At 39.8% G+C, this 21290-nt stretch overlaps 2 protein-coding genes across 3 annotated transcripts in view; both read left to right on the top strand.

Annotated features, from left to right (window-relative positions):
• The window catches only part of slc49a3 (solute carrier family 49 member 3), a 285285-nt gene that overhangs the window by 87303 nt on the left and 176692 nt on the right, over positions 1–21290 (top strand). The window lies entirely within an intron of this gene.
• The window catches only part of LOC306829255 (complexin-2-like), a 49451-nt gene continuing 41299 nt past the window's right edge, over positions 13139–21290 (top strand). The window contains exons 1-2 of one of the 2 annotated variants that reach the window (XM_079352220.1): positions 13139–13395; positions 14422–14540. In XM_079352220.1, coding sequence (XP_079208346.1) covers positions 14510–14540 — 31 coding nt within the window. In that variant the 5' untranslated portion in view covers positions 13139–13395; positions 14422–14509. Of the gene's footprint in view, positions 13444–14421; positions 14541–21290 lie in introns of both variants that reach the window. The other variant, XM_079352219.1, reaches the window with a different exon arrangement.

The raw sequence follows: 21290 nt of genomic DNA, 5'->3' as shown, positions 1-21290 counted from the left end.
GCTGTTAACTCATTTATGAATTTCAGAAAGGTTGCTTGAAGGTCTTTGTTTACCTTAGATCTATAGAGTCACATGTTGATCACAATAAAAAAGCAGAGCCCCAATAAAAAGTCAAGCCTTTCACACTCTGTCCATGCTATAGACAAATTACAGGTATTCTAAACATTAGCAAACAGTCATGGCACATATGCAAAGCAGAAACATTCAGGCTAAAAACCTTCATTGTTTTCAAAAGATATGATATTCATCACCATGGGAACATCTTTGTATAGCACCGCTTTCGAGTAGAGGCAAAGGAGACAACATTGAAACTCAATTTTACAAATATGTGTCACCCCCCTTGTGATGAAATTGGATGTTTGCCTGGGCAAGCTTAAACAGGCTTTCTCTTTGAGTGTTTCTATGAGTGCATGAAAGAGCTTTTCATTTCATGCACAGACCTTATTGAGAGATTTGAGAGATATTCATGCACATAGTCCATCTGTTTTCATGTATATCATCGTTCTATTTGAAAGAAATATCTGTCTATCTATTTATTTTGAACAAAAGGGAGAGACGAAATCAAAGTTAGTGAATTCCTTCCTGTAAGGATCTTATTGAGGGTGTTTATGTGGACGTGAGTATCATGGTTATGAGCATCCATATACCGGTTTTGATCATAAATGGGATATGGCGTTTACATGCATGCACAGAAATTTGGTTATACATATCCTTATACACATGACAAATACTAGTATCCCGGTTTCTGATTACTGCATCTTATTTGCACAGGTTTCTGTAATGTTTCATTTTTACAACACAAACCACAGCAATTTTGAAATTGGACAAAAAAACCCCTGAGACTTCTGTGGCTAGTTGTGCGCACAACACGGGAGAAGAGGACTACAGCTAATATTAAACATGTCTTCACCTCTGACAGGAGTTAGCCTGACCCTGCCACTGTGTAGGACAAGAGAGCGATGATGAAGATATGCATCCATGACTGGTGGGACAGGGTTCGTTCGCCATGTTTGTTTTGCTGATACATCACTTGGGGCAGGGCTTGCAAAGTAGTCAGTAGCTGTAGGAAAAAGGGGTAAGGCGTAAACATGCCACAGTATCCTGTTTTCTGTCGATTTCCATGTCTTGCTCAAGGACACTAAAACATGCTGAAGTGGACATTCAACGCACCAACCCCAGGATTTATGGGTGACACTCAAACCTCTTTAACCACAGCTTCACTGAATATCTCGTAAGCTATCTGCATTATATTACTGAGCTACACTAATTATATAATGGTATTACATGACACATCCATTTCCCATTCAGGCCTAAAAGCGTCAGTGTTGTTGCTTTCTCTCATTTTTGTGGGTTCATCTGTTTTCCTTTTTAGTGCTCTCTCTTCGCTTCAGCACTAATGGCATACATAATGGAAAATCTGTCAAAGCACACAATTCAGTTCTTTGATATTGGAAAGTACATAAAAATGATTCTGCCTGAGTATGCCCCATCACTACTCACAAGATGTGGGTAGTAGTACCTTTTATCTTTAGAAAAATAAGCTACAGAAACGCCTCAAGACAGCAAACTAAAATTCATCTTTTTATTAGGAATGGTGGAGGTTGGATGAGCTCCCAAAGCTGGTGTGATACTTTCACTGTATTGGTCATGATATACTAATGAGTAAAAGTTAACAATAGGATATTACATCCTTCTTTCTTTCTTTTGAAAACAGACAAGTCTTTTAGTCTGAAGTCTTTGCATGAACACCTTATTCTTTTGTCGTATTTCAGCGTATGCTCTGGTAACAACGGCGACCTTCACTGTGAGCTTGGTGTCATGGTGAACGGGCTTCGCCCTCGTTAGCAGCCTGCATTCGCTGTCTGCTGGTTGTCTCAGCAGTGAAAAACAAACAAAAAAAAAGACAACGTCTTGAGACATGGTGAGAATGTCCCTGTAGCTTTCTTTGTCCCTAACCTCATCCATGTCCCTGCATCTGCAACCTGAGCAAGGACAAAAATGTCAGCAACATAAGGTGCCAGACAGGCCGGCATCGTCTCTGTGGGTTCTGGATACTATTTTCTGCTCATTACGAGGTATAACAAGATTTCACCCTTCTGCCCAAATCAAATAAAGGCAGTGTGATGATAGCCTCTGTGACCTTAAGGCTCTAATGAATCTGACAGGACAACATTTCTGCCTCCACTCTATACGTGTGTGTGTGTGTGTGCATCTGACAGTATCTATCTGGTTTTGGAGTACATGTTGCAGGTGGTTTGACTCTGACAGGATCTGCACATGTGAAGAGCTGTAAAAAAAAAAAAAAACATTAGATAATCTAAAAAGGTCTTCAATAAACTAATTGCTTTTCTTATAACACAAAGGGAGGTATGCATACATATTGAATGGCATATGAATTGAATGTTGTAAATATTAATGGCTGAAGCCTGTGTGACATCACTCATCAGTTTCTACAGGGGGATCTGAAGGCTACTCGGCAGCATTGCATGCTGCAAATGATGTCTTAAGCAACTTGACAAACTATTACTGTACATCATATACCCACCATCATTATCAGGTCAGGTACACACCTAACTATGGATAGCACATATCTTCATCTAAACTGATAGGCCTAAGATATGAAAAAGATCGTCCCCCTACAGTGTGTGGTCTTGAGGACAATAACTACGTAATTAGACCAATATTGTTTGTTGGACCAGGCTGTATACATCATCGTTCCTTCAAATAAAATGCAAAAAACTTCAATTCATTGAGTGTCCAATTGAGGCTGGCTGCAAAAGCCAAGGAATCCCAATCAATGTCCATCTTAAAATGCCCAATGACACCGGTTTATTTGAAAAATCAAATATACTAGATGAGTGACCTTTGTGGGGTCCACGAAATAATTTACCAAACATTGTAAAAGTGTGTTGTATATTTTAAAAACACCTCCTGCCCCAATGAAATCAACATTTTTTTTCCAATAATCCCGCCCACTTTAGTTTGGTGCCAATAGATCATCTCTGATATTATTATTATTGTGTTATGTTTATTACTTTATAGTGTGCAACGATAAAAAATAAAATAAAAACCAAAAACACCTCGAAAGCCAAAATGTTCTCAAAGTTTATAAAATGAATGACTTGGAAAGTATAAATGTGGCCTTGTTCTATCATTGCAAAGTATTCCATTGTACATGAATACATTGTATTGATATATGCTTATCAACGTTACAATAATAAGGGGGTCCTCACCTAAGGGGGGTGTCTCACCTGAAAGGGGTCCATGTTCTAGAGAAGTTCATCATCATCATGACCCTGGAACATTTATTCATTGTGTTGAACAGATGTTCCACACTGTGAGATGGGTCTCACAAATGTAACGTGGAAGAAAGCAGAGCCAGAGTGATGCAAAGAGTGCTGGCCTCTTCATCAGATGGCTGCACGTTCAAATGTCAAGCATGCAGGTGTTAATTCAGTCACATAATTAATCACTAATCATGTCCTGTTGTTTTTATCGTCAGATTCTTCAGATGTTGGATCCTGAGCAAAGAAAAAAGATGTGTAATTATTTGTCCAAGGTTTTCTTTTCAAACTTAAGTTTAGAAAGAAAAACAAGAACTCACACTTTTGAAAGATGGTGATAACCTTTAAAGCCTTTTTTTTTTTTTTTTTTTTTACCAACATGATTTATTGAGATTAAATGTTTCTCTCAGATTTGATATATTGGGTTCAAAAACTCCCCCCAGCACACCTGTGGCCCACACCAGTTCTCTGTCAGCCCACACAAGCTATCATCAAAAATTAATAATTTCTATTAATGCAATATGAGGGCATGTGCAAACAAAGGCAAACTTGTTCTGTGTTTCAGATTGAACATTTTAATTAAACTGGCTCGGGGAGAAAGGAACCTTAATGCATCATTGGGCAGCTGGTTATTTGTTTTCAGTGTTGAAAGATTTCTCAGAGACGTTTTGGGTAAAGTTTTTATTTTCAGAGAACTAGAACTTAATGCACAAACAGAGCTTTAGAACTTTTATATTTTATTTAAGTAAATAGTAGGGTGGAAGGCTTTACATATTTTGTGTCTTTGCTGTGTTTACACGTTTGTTCCTCAAAAAGCAGACTTAATTTATGCATTTACTGACCTTAACCGAGCTTTCTTCATGTATACCAGGACTTTTTCTATCTTCGCCTGGGAACAGGCTAAAATGAGTCAGCCCCTGTTCAAACCTGATATTTTTATCATCAGTGGAGCCATGTCCTACTGAGGTGGAGTGCAGTGCAGTGACAGCCCATTTGGTTTCATGCTGGGATGCATGAGGAGCGGAGGAAGATTTCCTACAATCAAGAAGTTTTAAAAAAACACAACCTGATGGTTTCTCACAGCTCTGATCACAGGTCTGATTGCTTTTTATCAGCATTATTCAGCTGCTACAACTGTAACCTGCTTTTGAAGAAGTTACCAGGAAAGAACTTCAGCATCTCAGACCAGCTAGAGAAAGAATAAATAGAGAACCACATGAGATTGAAACACTGGTACGAGGCTATTTTGGACTTATTAAGTCAACTAAATATTGTCCAAAAAATTGGAAGTTGGAATACTTAGACTTCTCTCTTGAAAACAAAAAAATCTAGGAAATGAATTTTACTGTGCCATGGCTAATTGGGGGATATAAAGAATACAAGAACCCAAGTGGTGCCAGTTCAATCAACTTCTCAGCAGATTTGACCATCGACTTTACCCTTCTGCCTTTCCTCCAGTGTCAGCGTGCATCATCAGATTCATTATACCTTGTAATTAGTTGGGAAGATTAGGACATAAAGTTTGCATATCCCATATATGCAAACGCATATACCATACAATTACTGTTACTTTGTGCAATTTCCTGCTTTGTGCCGCAAAATCAGGCACTTCAGGCCACTCGAATCATTATAAAACATTATTCTCAAAGAGAAGTTGCTGTCATGCACCAGATATACTACACTTGCTTACTATTCTTTTTATGCTAACCTGAAGCAAACTGATAAGCGCAGTGTAGTTTCTGTAATTGCTAATGTGCCTATAGCTGCCCTCTCATGCTGTGGAGAGGGAACTTTCTCAAATGTGATTATAGAATTTAAAATTGTAATATGAGTTTCATTGTTTCAAACAAGGCTTCTTCCGAAGATGGAGCAAGCAAAGACTGCTTCCTCGACACCTGTATTATCCTGTTCTTCCTGCTGTCACCTTGACAAAGACCTGAATGAATTGACAGGCTGATACCGGAATTAGGATTCATATCGATGTGATTCACGTTCTCCATTCTGTGAGTGTACGTGCTGAGGAAGCTCCCTGCAGAAATGATGCTTGTGCAGCCCACAGTAACTTGTCATCGCTCCAACAAAAGGACCTATTCACAGACTCCCACAAGAGCATTAGATTTTTTACCAAACCCTCTCTTTCACTTCAAGACAAGGAGCCAATTACACAGTCCTCATATCTAATAAACTTCACCCCCACACAACGCCCCACGTTCAACACACAAGGGCGCAAAAATGGTTGTTTATCCAATTCCTCTCCAGACTCTGGATGTTTTGGAGAGGAAGAGGGTGAGCAGGTTTCTCCCAGCAGCCCACGGAGATATCAATATAATCATGTTGTTCTTCTCTTGTTGTTGGCCCTCACATCTCAAGCTAGTCCCCTGGAAGTTAGTGAAATGGAGCTCACTGGCTTAAAATAACAGAGAGGAGAGAGGAGAGAGAAAAACACGCTAATTAAGAAGGAGACCTAGAAATTATAAATATTATACAGAAATTTGAACAGAAGTTTGAAGAAACATTAATAGCAACATTGAAACAGTTTTTCAGTTGTTGGACTACAAGAAGTCTGATCGTCGGAGGTGATTTGCAGAACTGTTTGATCAAACAGTTCTGCCAACATTGGCAACATCTGGCAGTGGGCCAGTCATAATTGACATGGAGTAATAGGGTGAAATCAATGCTTTGATGATAGAAGTGAATGTATCTCGCCCATTGAACTGCAGAGTGTAAAAAGGTATGCAGCCAAAAATTATTATTTTTTGGACAAGGGACGAAAATACTAACAATGGAATGTGGCCGCTTATAGCGCCAAAACTTGTGCATCATTAGCGGCTATCTGCTCAGCCTTCATTAAGCATGTAGCGCTCTAGTGGAGAAAAGCTGCCAGCACCTTTACTCTGTGCGGGGCTGCGTCTCAATCCGACGGAGCTGTTGAGTCCACTTAAAGATGATCAACTGGGAGGAGATAGTAAACTTGTTGAGGATTTCTTTTGATGCCAGACTTGAAAAGTTTTAAACCTTTGCAATGCAATGGGCAATGCGATAGCTTGCTTCTGTCCCGTGATTTTTAGCAGTGGTAAAAACTTTGAGGGAACTAGCTTGTTTGTTATACCTGGACAAAGCATGTTTAATCGACTCTGCTTTGTCCGCTGGGTCTTTGAAATTCTTCTCGTGCTTCGTCTTTAACAGCCGGTGTAGCCATTGTTGACAACATCATGTGTGGGGGTCTTTGGGAATGTGGGCGGGACCGCGGCTACAGCGCTGTGGCAGGAGCTGTCACTCAAACCCATGAAATCAGGACACACAAAGTGAGGAACAATGAGGCACCCGTGGCACGGGTGCCAAAGGTTGCCGACCCCTGGTTTAGAACAAACCAGCTTACTGTCTCCTCCCGACCCCTCCGCCACAGAGTTGATGCGCAGATAGGGTTGCAACCCTGCCATGAAAGCTTCAGTGTTTAGCCTGCTCTGCATCATTCTTAAAACACAATCAGGACCGAAATGGAGGAGGACATACTGGCTGCTGCATTGTTAAGAAGACAACACTTCAACATAGCATTTGTTGAAGCAGTCCTTAACGTCCGTATACAGTAAAGTTACTCTATGTTTTGATTCTGTAAATATCTGATCTATTGCTCATTTAATAATAGTTTGCCAAAATAAATCAACAGACTTTATATAGAGATCATTTATTAAAAGTCATACAGTAGGAGAATTGATTTCTTGATCACTTTAAAGTTTTCATGTGACATCTCTTGTAAATACTGTGTGTAGTGCAGTTACCTCAACAACAGCTGGTTTTTGCTTTAAACTAACTGTGCACAGCTTTCAGCCACAGTTTCTTGAGAAAAAGACTCTTTTTTTTTTTTTTACAATGATGCTTCTTTGCATAGAAATTGGGACGTTTTTCCTCAAATGATTGCCTAATGGCTCATTGAAATATGTGCAACCAGCTTCAACGTACTGAGATGCTGTTTGTTCTGCAGCGAAAGGAGGGGTGCATTTATTCCCCTGGCTGTATTTTGTGAATTAGAGAGTGTTGATTCATTTGCACAGGTTTAGTGGGAGCAAAAGCGACACAATCCCTCAGTGAATCAGGGCCTAGGTTTTTTTAAGCTAATGTCTGCATGGTGCATTGCCAAATAACTACTCTGATGATCATTTGGGTGCAAATGTTGGGTATAGGTAAAAGAAAATTGCATCATCTTACATCTATAACTAACAGTGATCAAAAATATGCATAATGGCTTTCTGACTGCTGTACACACGTTTTCTTTAAACTGTCAACATCTCCGTTTCAAACACGCTCTGCATTTTCTTGTGATACAGTTTGTTTGTTTCCCTCGTAGCTTCATGGACCATTAGGTCTTAAATATTTTTGGATGGTAAATGATTTGAGTGCTTAATTAACTTCTGCTTCCGATCTACCAAAACAACATTAGGTACTGTAGTCTCATTGAAATTGAAAAATAGCACAATCTGTTAAAATGATAATGATACATTGTTTACAGTCACTGCTAAAAGTATGTATGATTCAAATGATTGATAATAATAATAAAAAAATTTGTATGTCAGTCATCATAAATCTTCTCTGATCATTGTTGAAGTTGTATCATCTGATTTCCGTCACCACTTTCCCTCTCTGTCACTATGTACCACCATGTCTGACGTCCATTCACATGTGAATTACACAAATAACCTCCCAAACTGAACCCATTCAACATCAAACCACAGTTCATTGCAGCAGCCCATTTCCTTCCACTGAACACTATTACCAATGATTCGTTTCCTCATCATTAAGAGCTGTGTCTGCATGGCATGGAAAAAAAAATATGATAATGGGGGGACATTTTTTTAGCAGATTCACATTATTTCCTGTAATATCTTTAGACGACTGTCTGATACTGTAATTTCACATGTAGAAGAGAGATTACAGTGTCAGCGAGCAAAATGTGATTGTCAAATTAATGATAATTTGAGCAATGTGCAACAATGTGCTTCCCTGTTTGACCCAGAAATAATAAATGCAGGCAGACTTCATGGCGGGAAAACGGTTCCCTGAACATGATCGATGAAGTGCATTTAACAGGAGAAGGGGACTTCTGTGTCACTGAGCTCCACCAGACCTCAGAGGAGGTTCAGAGTCTACATTTGTTGAGCAAGTATATCCAATGGAGCTCATTGCCTTAACATAACATGATCTTTGTAAAATTGAATTGATGTAATGCTGCCAAATATGTTCAGGACACTGTGGACATAACTCAGGAATCAGATATTACATTAGGGGAAGGACATGAGCAAACCCAAACACTTTTCTTGGTGTTAAAACAGAAGATGTAATAAAAGGGTGGCACTTCAAGTGGACAATGCACACAGAATACTAAAACAATCCAGGAGTTGGTGAAAGTGCAACAGAACTTCTACCTTCAAAAACTAACTTAGACAAGTATGGGCTGTGAAAAATGTCTAAAGTTGCTGCTACTCCAATCAGAAAGAATATCACATCACCTGATTTTGTTGCAAAGCACAATTACTCAAAATCTATGTTGCATGGCAAAACTAGCTGGGGGTTGCTGTACATATTGGTGACAGTAGATGTAATAGGAAATACATAATAGGTTGCTTGTATTTGATTTAAAGAGAAATATCTTTGAATTATGGTTCTGGTACATATTGAGAAAGACCTCAAGAATTTCAGCCCCACATACAACATTTTGCAGGAAATGACCCTGCAGGGGACAATCAATTCAATCTCACTGAAGCGATAGGGCAATTTGAAACTCACTGCAAAAGAACTGTGAGCACTTTTTACTCTGTTTCTTGCCTTTCCTTTGGCCAAAGTGAGCTGTCAGTCCAAAGAGGTGATGGAGTACAACAGCTTCATTTTGACAGTCGATGCCAATTCTTCCAGTTACAATGAAAGCAGAAGAAGAAAACATTGTTTTCAAGCTTTTGATTTTGTAATCACTCTGCAGACTTGTACCTGACAGGTTTGTACCTTTGCATTGTACCTTGTTGCCAGCAAGCTAAAGGTTTCTCAGCTGCTGTTTCTAATGAATCAAATTTTAAGTTAAAATTAAATTTTTAATATGGCGACGGCCATGACTGGAAACATGTTCCTAAACTGCACCAGATCACAAGACTCCATAACCACAGTCTTGCTTTGATGTGTTGTGCTTTGTACTCTTCTCCACTCGATAAAAATCAAAGCAAAGAGAGACCTTTTATTCTGCTGAGGTAGACGAAGGCATCTCACCATGTATTGGACTGTCTGATAGTTAATGAGACCTTTGGGTGGCATATGATGACCCAGTTGAACAATTGGTTTTATTATGAAAAACATTATTTAATTTGAAAGCAGCACTTCTTGGTGAACAGTTAAATGATGCAAACTCAGTTAATACGAATACATAGTAATAAAGCTTAATTTCCTCCAGGTTTATGAAAGAATAAAAACCAACAACACCAAGGGGACTGACCTTGTGGGGATCATTTGTCTATAATAATCTTTGGTAGATACTGCTGGTTAACTTTATTCGCAGCTTCTCTTTCTTGCATTCCTTGTTATTGAAAAGTTAGATTTTTTTTCCCCTTCAATTTCTTTGTCTTTTGGCAATATGTATGTGTACTAAAATAATTGTAGCTGTTAAATGAATGATAGTCGGGTTATGTTACGAATTGATGGTTTAAATAAAAATAGTTTGGGTTCTGTAAGGAAGTACATCACATAACTAATATACAAAGAACCTTTATTACACCACATCTTTAAGAAAAATTAAGTCACCATGTTAAAATAAGTCAACACTGACCGTATGGTTTAATACAGCAGTCTCCTGATTGAATGTCTAGAACTCTTGCCTCACTGCCACACTGAGAAGACTTTTGCCTTCTTTATACACCACTTCCTGACCTTAACAGCAAATCCAAACTATGATTTGTATCCACTTGTTATATATCATCTTTGGTCTTTGGTTTTGCACACCTATGGTGCCATAGTGCAGCTGCTCAATGCACACTTATAGAACCAAAAATACTCTATAAAATTGATCAGTAGACATGATCAAATAAAATAAATTCATATCCTTATTGACAATGCAATACTGTATTGACAGTGACAGCTTTAGAATAAATCACTTAATGTGAGTTACTATTGACTTCAGCCCTTGATCAATAGTCATCTCAGGGGCTGATGAAGGGCCGTGCGGAGGCTCGGGTGGATGCACATTGACCTCTGCTTTGGTCGATAGCCATCCTGGGAGATGACCTGTGAGATCGGCAATGCTCCAGTTTGACAGCGGAGGATAACAGAAATGAATGTAAAGCAGCTGTGTCATGAAAATGTTTTATGCTAGCTCTATGTTGTAGAACAACAGTTTTTAGAATAGACCAAACAGGCATTATCCCATGGCTGTTTACTTTATGATGAATTTAAAGAAGTTCCCTTTTCTAATAGGCCCTGTTTCCATTAATGCAGTTTTTTGTTTTTTCAATTTCAGTGCTAAGCGGAAATATGCCCTCAACCTCAACCCTCTTTCATCGCTGCCCTTTCAGCAGTCTTAGTTAAAAAGAAGTTCAACTTTCAGAACATTGTCGCTTGTCATTTTCAATGTCCCTTACTGACCAATTAAAATGAGGAAGGGGTGGGACTTCTGTTGACAGTTTTGTCAACAACAATTGCTGAGGAGAAACTAATCTGTCTCGTCTTTTGGAGGTTACAATTTCCAGGTGGAGAGCTGCTGCTAATGCCAAGACACTATTCATTAATGAAGTGAACAGCTGAGACAAAAGAGAGCAGGGTTTAATACTCTCCTCGTGCAGCCTATTTCCAGGAAACATATCAAGTCTCTGCCATATAACTGACTAGTGAAGAGCTTTCTAAGGTTGGCATGAATTTAACAAAGTACAATTCATGTGAACCAAAGAACACTGGCAAAGGCTAAATGGTAGGCTAAATGAGATACAGCTCACAATGTGTCATACACAAGACATTTTGATGTCAGAGTTTGACATAAATTTGCAGAATAAATGGTGTATCAGGAGAAAGTTTAGTACTGTATTAGATCTGGTTTCACAGAAAAGATGAGACATACAGGTTGAATCCACCTGTGAAGGAGATCCAAGCAGGTAAACTTTGTAAAAGAAATAAAAATAAAACAAAAATAGCGCCTGCTTTTATAATAAGAAAAATAATATATATATGAAAAATAAAACATTAGGCCAGGTTTAACAAGCAGGTTTACTACCCAAAGAGAAATACCTGTCATCATTTATTTTTGCTATGTTCAGTGTTGAGTTGCAGAGATGTAGCTGGTATCAGCCCATGATGGAACAAAATCAGCGAGTCTTGCAACAAATATGAATGGCAAATTTGATGTACATCGTGCAAGGTTAGATTTTAACACTAAATCTAGTTTGTTCCCTTTGCTAAAAAGTACAGACCTGGGCTAAACATGAATTAAATGCTAATTTGTCATTTAACTTTGATACATTTCTTATTGGTTACTTTACTTATGGACACAGGACTTGCACTCCCAGATTCAGACCTTTTCTCCTATCATAATAACTGCAGCCACTAAATAACTTAACAATGAAAAAGGACTGTATCACTTTACATTGGCCCGAGGCTTTGAATAGAGTCCTTTTTCATCAGACAGTGTTTGTCTATAATATAAAATCTGATAACTCTGAGTCAGACAACATAAAATAATTAATTGGCTGCTTTATAAGAAAAAACATACAAATAAATGTTAATGGGGTTCGTCTGTGTAACTTTGGACACTAACAAAGAGGCAGAGTGCAGTAAAATGTTTGCGTTGCTGGGCAACAGACTAGTTTAAATTGATTTACTGAACTTGTTAAGTTGGCAAAGCAGAAAGAGTATGTGTTCTTGATAAATACCTTTTACTTATATTTTTCACTTGTTTCACTGTTGTAAGAAAACAATATCTCACTCAAGGTCGTGATGAACTGAATTACAGCCATGATGATATTATGTTCAGCACACAGCCTACGGCCTCAGGCCTACCACCAAGTCCCAGCAGTGCTTTTGCTCAGAACAAATCACTCCCTCCTGTGTGATATTGCTTAAGTGTTATGGGTCAAAATAAGCTGGTGCACAGGCAATCTATAAGGTTGTAGTATCAGCAAAACTCCATGCTGTTTTTTTTTATATATATACAAGGGGAAATTAGCAGGGATTATAAAAATAGCTTGTTACAATTGTGATCCACCTAAAAACGTCTGCACTTAGTGGCCACAGGGGCTGTCATTAGCACAACAGGACACCTCCATGCTGAGAGTTCACATCAGAGGGCGGGCTGAGCATCCTCTCAGCTGACCTTGAGCAAGAATGAACATGACCAGGTAGGGATGCCTGTTTCATGTAGCTCTAGACAAGAGTGTTTGCATATTATGGTTGTTGTACATGTACCAATAGAATACACAACATTATGAAGTCACAATGAGTAGACACTGGAATCCCCCATTGCAACATGAAAGGAACCCCAGAGCAACATTTAGCTATTTCTTACACCGCCCACTGGAGGGAATACCCGATGTGTGTCACGCTTAACAAAACGGTGCAGCCTAACAATAAGACATCCATCTACAAGATACTTATCCCATCATACTCGCTTTACATCCTGCTCTATACTGTTTTCAATGAGTCCCTCACCCTGCTGCAGAGGAGGGAGGTCGGTCTGTTGGAGCTGCCAGCCAGCGTCAAGGCTGAATAATTGATCTCTCTCTCGGTCAGGGGGACGTTAGTGGGACGTTTCCCTCTCTCCCCCCCCTCTCTCTCTCTGTCTCTCTCTCTCTCCATCCCCTCCAAGTGATTCAGTCGCTTCTTTCCATCACGGTGTGAACGACTACCCTCCGTAAATCACCACCCTCTACTCCTCCTCTTTCTCTCTACGTGCGAGTGTGTAAGAGAGTGAGTGTGTGCAGGAAGACGTAGCACCAGCACCAACACCACCACCAAGGACGTCCCCTCTTTTTTTCCCAGCCCCGGGAGCCTGGAGATGCAAGGGACGAACAGTTAGATTAGCTCGGTGTTGTTGCAGGATAACTTGGCTGTGCTGCATCTGAAGAAGCTCTGCTTTTTTCATTCCAGTCAGGTGTGTGTGAAGTGTGTGAAAAGGATTTCAGCCAGTCGCCGGACGGAGGTAAATCGATGCATGATGCGTCTGCTTGAGTGCAATTCATCGGTTCTGAGGGGGAGCTATCCACTCGCGGTGGTGCTGAAAGCAGGCGCCGATCAAACAAGGAAGTGCATGTGTATTCTTGCTTGCACCATCTCTGTTTCTTTGCTTGCACAATCAGGTCGATTTGTAACATGTTGAGAGCAAGTGTAGCGGTGAACATGCATGAATCTGCCGGTAATGCCGTTTAATTGACACACTGTTCGAGCAGCCTTTTTCCGATGCCGGAGTGGGATGGCTGTGTCAAATGTCCCTCCAATGGAGAATGGAAAGTTTTACCACATGATCAGGAAAAAAGCATAGCAGAGGTTTAAGTCAACATCCATTACTATGTAGAGTCCTGCCAGGCTGGGGACTCGTACCGTACACTTTCTGCAAACTCGCGTTGCCACAAAGAGGTTATTCCTGACTGTCGTGACAGGTACTCCCGTCAGTGCCTGGCACCAAACACTCTGAATTGATCAAACAAAGAGCCACATTTTGCGAGAAAAAATCTAATCAAGACCAAGAACCTACCTTCTCAGCTGTTGATTTTGTTTCTTGTTGTGCGTTTTTCTGTTTCCAAATGTGTTCATGTTTTTTGTTTGAACCATTGACCTTGGTGTCCTTGATCATTGGTGAAACGTGCAAAACACCGAATACAGATCCAATGTGGCTGTTTGGGTTCGTGCAAGCTTTAACTGGGGCTGGTTTTAGACCTTTTAAACTCGTTTCTATAATTTCCTGTGAATAATTTATAGGCGGTGTGTCTGCAGTAGCTTACTCAAGAATGAGTTTGTAGTGACCTCCTTACCCTGTAATGGCTTTTACGGACATGATTAATGTTCCTGAATGATAAAGTCATTCATTTGGCTGTCTTATTCATGCACTTTATGTTAATTATAAAGTAAGGTCATGGATTTTCTGACAGTAATGAAGGTTTTTTTTTGTTTTCTTTTTCAGATCTGGCAACAAAGGACTTCAACTTTTCCGTTTCAATTGAATGTAACATCGCTCAGATAAAGAAGGCAGGGAATTAAAAGCCATCACCATGAATTTCGTTATGAAACAAGCGTTGGGAGGTAAGAATGACCTTGTTGAATTAATTTTTTTAGTGTGTGTCTGAGTGAGTGTATGTGTGTGTGTGTGTGTGCGTATTTTGTTTGGGCTTTTCCTGTTGTTTTCCCCCTCTTTTTTTGTCCAAACTTGACTTCTTGATATTCAGTTCTTTATTTATTTCTCATATCGGTTCATAAACTATTTTTTACATTTCTTTTCTTCCCCTTTGCCTCCTCACTCTTTCGTTTTCCCTGCACATCAGCTGCCTATTTGGCCACTGGGGCGCACTGAGCAGCTTACTGTAACAGGTCTGTGATGTCTCAGATAGACTGAACCTTGATGGCTAGAGGGGCATTTCACGTTCCAGCGTGTGCCGCCTGCTTACCAAGAGGGGTTAAATCAGAATCAGAAATATTTTATTAATCCCCAGGCAGAAATGAGGTAATTACAGTTGTCAGAACAAACAATGTAGCAGTAGAAATATAAGAATATAGAAAAAAACAACATCAAGAGAGAATTAAAGAAATAATAATGAAGCTGTGTACCATGGTATGTACGATAATAAGATAAATATTTACTTTATTGATCCCACAAGGGGAAATTCTGTGTGTTCGGATGGAGTCCCTCGTAGATTGTCCTCAGAAAGTAGAGACGATTCAGACCCTTCTTTCAGCCTCCCAGTGTTCAAGGACCAGTCCAGTTTGTTATCCAAATATACTCCTGTACCTGTAAGCCTCCACCATGCCAGCACTGACTGACTGCCTGCCCGTGCCTTTGCCCTCCTCAGATCCACGATCAGTTAATCTTTCCACTTTGAGCTGGATATGGTTCTGTTTGCACCAAGTGACGAAGTCACCCGCCACAGCCCTGAACTGAGCCTCCTCACCCTTGCTGATAAATCCATGTACTCTCTGTGTAGTTGAAGTCTGTGGTGTGGAGGCTGAAGAGGAAGTGAGAAAGGATTGTCCCCTGTGGGTCCCCAGTATTGCTGACCACTCTGTCCAACAGACTGTTGCAGGCACACATACTGTGGTCTGCCAGAAAATCTGGTTAGAGCAGGTCTTTACTGTAGCTCAGGCTGAACATTAATCAGGCTGTTGATGGTGCCTCTGACTGGACCCTGCAGTGACTCTTATCTCCACGTGCTGAGTACACATTTTACACCTGAAGGGAAGAAAAAGATAATCAAAACAGAATCTAATCTTCAGTCATTTTAATCCCGCATGTGAGCGACTTTCTAATTGCTTGTGCTGCAAACGGCTCCCCGGACATGAAATTATCATAAAATTGTAATGAATTTTGAAGGAATGCGAACTTGTTATCATATATGAATATGTAGATTGTGTTGTGGAGGTCAAAGGCTCTATATGGTTTTCATACAGCAGAGAGGCAGTCTAAAGAGAGACTCACTATGATTGTATTTTCTCTACACGGTCGCTATGTCTGTGTCTGTAATATTCAGTGTTATGAATGGCATCCACAATCAGCAGTCTACAACAATCTATATCTGCATGAAAATCAGTAACTTCAGTTGTTTTAACCATTAAGTAAACTTGTTCAGCTCACCTGTTGCAGTCAATTTGAAAAAGCCTTCATGTTGAAATCATAATATGCAAACGTCATATTGACAAGGATGGATTGCACAGCAGTGTATTCCCGAGTTTCATTATTCTGACAAAAGATTGTTCTCTCTACAGCAACAGAAATTATTGGTAACTTTAGTTGCAAGAATTGGTGGAAAATTCTCTGTCATGTATCTTCAAATAGTCAGTGATGTTTAAATGTTTGGTCAGTCAGCAGTTAAAACGTGCAAACAAACAGTTGTGTTGCTTTATGGCTGTTGGGGTCTGTGTTTTGTTTGTTTGTGTCATGTACAGTAGCTGTGTGCTCATCTTGTATTAAGACAAGTGTGTGTGTGTGTGTGTGTGTGTGTGTGTGTGTGTGTGTGTGTGTGTGTGTGTGTGTGTTTGTGTGTGTGTGTGGTTCAGTGCTGACGGGTGTGCAAGTGGGAGTCCTTAAGAACTACGGCTGCCCACCACCGGGCTCGCACAAAGCTCCTCGTCAACAAAGAAGACGAGTTAAAAGCAGCTGAATAAAAAAGAAATTTCACACATGAGGGGAAATAAACAGTTTGTGCCAAGGTCTTCACCTTCAGCAGAGTATTTCTTTCCGTCTTGGGGAGCAAGTTTTTCCGTTTCGTCTTAGGGAGTAATGAGTTTTCAGTGTGCAGTGGATTAGCCGTGGGCTATTATCTCACTTCTCTCTCTCTCTCTCTCTCTCTCTCTCTCTCTCTCTCTCTCTCTCTCTCTCTCTCTGTGAAGAAACTCACACTCCATCTGCTCCCATGAAGCCCGTGATTTGTATTCTGTGTGTTTTATACAGTGAGAAGTAAGGTCGCCTTGCTTGTCACCATGAAGCGTTCATCTCTGTCAACCACAAGCCTTTAAGCCTTTGAAATGCAAGTCAAAGATCAGAAGTTTTTTTTTTTTTTTTTTTTTATGTCAGAGACCCCCAGAAGATGAAGGCTCATCTGAGGAAACATTATTTACTGACATATCAAAGAAGACCATCTGGGGCTTTTTCATATCGTTTAGCTGGTTCACTCATAGTCATGTGGATTTAAGTAAGGACTTAGCAAATTGTATTTTTTTACTGCTAAACACCTTTCTGTTCAGCTCATGTAGGCAGGGACAAATGTACATTAGCCCACATGTGACTGAACCTCGCAGTTATTTATTCAAAGTACAGAAAACAAACACATAATAATTACAAATAGTTACATGGAAATCAACATTGTGCTGTCAAGCAGGTTTGCTAGAAGGTTTTTTTTTTTTTTTTTTTTAAATAAGCAATATATATATAAATATAAATATATATATTATACCGATTATACCGATATTAGACCGATATATATATATAATGTGAGCCTCTGAATTACCTAGCATCCATAGAGTTGGGAAGCCAAAAGTTCAAAAGTGTCTTGTGACTTTCCAACATGTATCCTTTAAGCCAGCGTGTTAGCAGTATTATTTTTTGTTTTGGTAGGTGTGGATTCTTGATCACCTCAAGAACTAGTGTTGTCCCTTGAAGCACAAGCCGATTGTTATTGTTCACATGTTGGGGGAGACATATGTACAGATTAGGAATTGATTTGGTCTGCCTGGTAGTAGTGTGTTGTTTTGTGCTCTCACTGCAAGAACTGGAAAACATGCGGCGAGAGGAGGAGAGGGGGGGATTTATGGTGTATGACATCAGCCGAAGTGCTCGTAAATAGAAGTCGACTTTCTCACCTCTTTCCCTCTATAAAGCTGCAAAACCCAGCTGTTCCTCCCACCCCCCTCCTCCATCTTCCTCCTCCTCTGGTATCGCTGGCCTCTGCCTTAAGAGAAGAGGAGGAGAATGAGGTGTAGGAGGAGATGAAAAGTGACAAATTGATCTTTAAAACTGGGTGTTATATCATCAGCTGCTGAAGGCAGAGGTTGTAAAGTCGCACTGCACACTCAGCCTGCAGATGCTGTAATCTCCCTTTAATGAGAGGTGTTTTCTGTTTTCCTCCGCGGCCCCACAGTTTCTCTTTCTTTCCTTTTTCATTTCTTCATTTATCACCCTTTTTTCAACTTCCTTTTAACCTCCCCCATCTTATCAGTCATGTCTCTTCTTTCCTATTCCCATCTGTCAGTTTTGGCCCCTCATACCCTCTCTACTTAAACACCATCAGTCTTTTTCCCTCTGTGCTTTTCCATCCTTCAATTTTGAATTCATTTGCTGTCTTTCCTACCTCCACCCTTCAACGATTACAGTAAATCTGAAGGGCGAGGTGGTGGTGGTGGTGGTGGTGGTGGGGGGGGGGGGGGGCTCCTTGTATTTGCCTGTTTGTGGCTAGAGGAGGAGAAAAAGGGCGTGTGCCTTATTGTATACTTTTGTAGATAGTTTTAGCTCCATTAAATAATAAAGTGCACTGTGGGTGTGTGTTGGTGCCTAAAAATGACAAAGAGAAATACATTTTTTGGCCAGAATACAAAAACATTGCTCTTTGTGCCTCGATATGATGTAGAGGAGTTTGATTCTGAGTGCAAAGAAAAGGACAAAAAATCTGAGCAAAACAGGAATGCAGTGCACAAAAATATCAATAGAAGATGACATCATACACACTCACAAACACAAACACAAACACACACACACCTACAAACAAACACTGGGGGATAATAAGTTAAAAAAAACAGAGGACTGGGGACAGAGAAGCCTGCAGTTAAGCCTTTCACACACACACACACCTACACACACTCACACACACACACACATACACACAGTCACCCACTGGACAAATGTGCAAACAGTCTGTGAGAGGGCAAACTTCTGTGTGTCAATAGAAAGCAGCTCTGTATAATAAGAGTGGATGTAGTGCAGAGTGAGGGGGGCGGTATGCAGATAAACACCATCACTCATATAAAGTCTCACTGCTGCCAATCATCTCTAAATCTGGGATCTATTTCAGGACGACTGATATAACTTTCTCTTCATTTTTTGCAGCATTTCAAATAACTTATTTTAAACAAAAACTCAATCCGACGTCAGCCATATTGCTGCCTGTATGAGAGCAAGTTTGAGTCATTTTACTGCACAGATAGTTTTAATCAGGACATACGTTAACTTGTCTGCTCAACTAGGTCTGTTAACTAGGTCTGCTCAACATGAACGCCTCTCAGATCTATTTGCACTGTTGGATTGAGATGATTTAAGGGCACCTCTTGTGGGTTGATCGGGGTCAGAGAACTGAATTATTGAACAATCAGTGATCAGATACCTCTGCCATTTCGGCCACATCTACCCTTTGCATTGATTTCCACAAAGTTTGGAAGAGAGACAGAATAACCTCATAGGGTTTAAGAATGAATTTAGATTGATGATAATCCCATGTATAAATATTGGATAAACAGATGCTTACATTTCATTCCTGGTAGGTGCACTCGTACGATCAAGAGTGATTCTTGTAAAAAAAGATAAAGAGAGCACAAACCTCCTGTGAAGGTCTCTTTTTGTAACCAACTTTATTTATTTTTTAAAAAGATCACAGGTCTACTGTCAATACAACAAATAATATAAAAATAAAGAAAATGAGACAACATGAACCTGCAATGTCTGTAGGCCCCTGACAGGCCTCATGTTGTCATGATATGCAGTGATTTTCAGTTGCATTTGTCTTTTGGGTTTATGTGTTTATTATTCTGTTTATGTATTTGCAGAAAGCCCCCTGTTAAAATCCAAATTTATTCTGGCGTTCTGCAGGACATTTTTATTTAATTTGCATCCTGTAGCCATTGTAGTCATGTTTTGGTTTTGACTCATGTTTTTGTATTCCTTAAAACTTTTAATCTGTTTCCCTTTTAGGCCCTTTGCAGCCACCGTAGTATATTGCACCAATGTAATTCTTCTTGTGATGAACAGAAAAGTCAAAATACTTTTTCGATTCTCCGGTTTGGAAACTAAAGTGAGTGTAAAAGGTCATGTCTACGTGCACACATGTACTTAATTACAGACACACTCATGGAAACATGCTTTAATTGTAAAGTATAATGACTAATATTGATAGTGTGAAAATGAAATGTGCAGTGTACAGTATGAGGCAATTCCCTGTGCTCTGCTTGTGCGGCCACGAAGGAGATAAAACATAATTATCCTGAAGGATTAATTAGGATTAGCTGCAGAGCCCTGGAGGGGATATATATATATATAATAAGTCCTTATTATATATGTAAGACAAATGAAGATATATTACTCTTACTACTTCCTCACACACACTATTTTACATATTTTGTAAATTCCCTCCCTCAAAATATTTCTGAAATAAATCTGTTAGTGATTGGGGGTTTCGAATGGACTTTTTTTAAGTGCCCTTTGTCCTTGATGATCCCCTTCATGGTATCTCGTCCTTCTCTTCTCTTTCTGCTCTTTGCTCAGTCCACTCCCTGCTAATGAGGCTGATATGGGCTGTACCTTTCTATGCTGCAGGCATGGCCTTCACCATCCTGCTGTCTTTAAAAGAGCTGTGGGACACATTTACACACTCAGCCTTTTGTAAAGCATGTAGAGAGTTGGTTGTAAAATGTAATAATTGTCCTTTTTATGTTGAGATTTAACAGAGGAAAATGGCGACCTGAAGCTGAAAGGGGATATTTATGCAGCAGCATGGGACTGACTGTGATATTACTTATTTTTATTAATGCCCTTTAGCCCAGAACAGAATCATTCGTTTCGTCAGCATTAACTGTTATTTTCACCAACATACTGAATATGACCCTGTTCACAACAGCTGACCATTTAAGCACAGGCTTTGTTAACCCGACATGTAGATTTCATATAGCACACGCTTCCTGCTGGAATTCATTTAAAGCCTTTGCGCTTGGGTGGGCAGCCTCTGTGAGCAATTCAAATGAGTTTCTCCACACTTAACCGGCTTTCAGCTGACTTGGCATGTAAGAATAATGTTTTATGGTGGATATCAACCTATTTTAACCCGACTCAGAGAAATGAGCCGAGAAGGCAGGCAATGTAATCCTGATAAATTGATATGCAGTAATGATATTTGCCCTCTGCAGACACCTAGGCTGCACGGCACAGTGGTGCAGAGCCATATCTTGGACAGATGTGACAAAACACTGAATTTAAACCAAAACATGACTCCAGCTACATTTAAAGGTTTAACTGTGACATACAAGTTCAACTTTGTCCCACTTTTATAAAATTCACTCTTTGGACTCTCCAAAAAAAAATGG

This window comes from Symphodus melops (genome assembly GCF_947650265.1).
Source record: "Symphodus melops genome assembly, chromosome: 9".
NCBI lineage: Eukaryota > Metazoa > Chordata > Actinopteri > Labriformes > Labridae > Symphodus > Symphodus melops.
The sequence above is the reverse complement of the archived record's forward strand: the minus strand, read 5'-3'. Positions and strand labels throughout refer to the sequence as shown.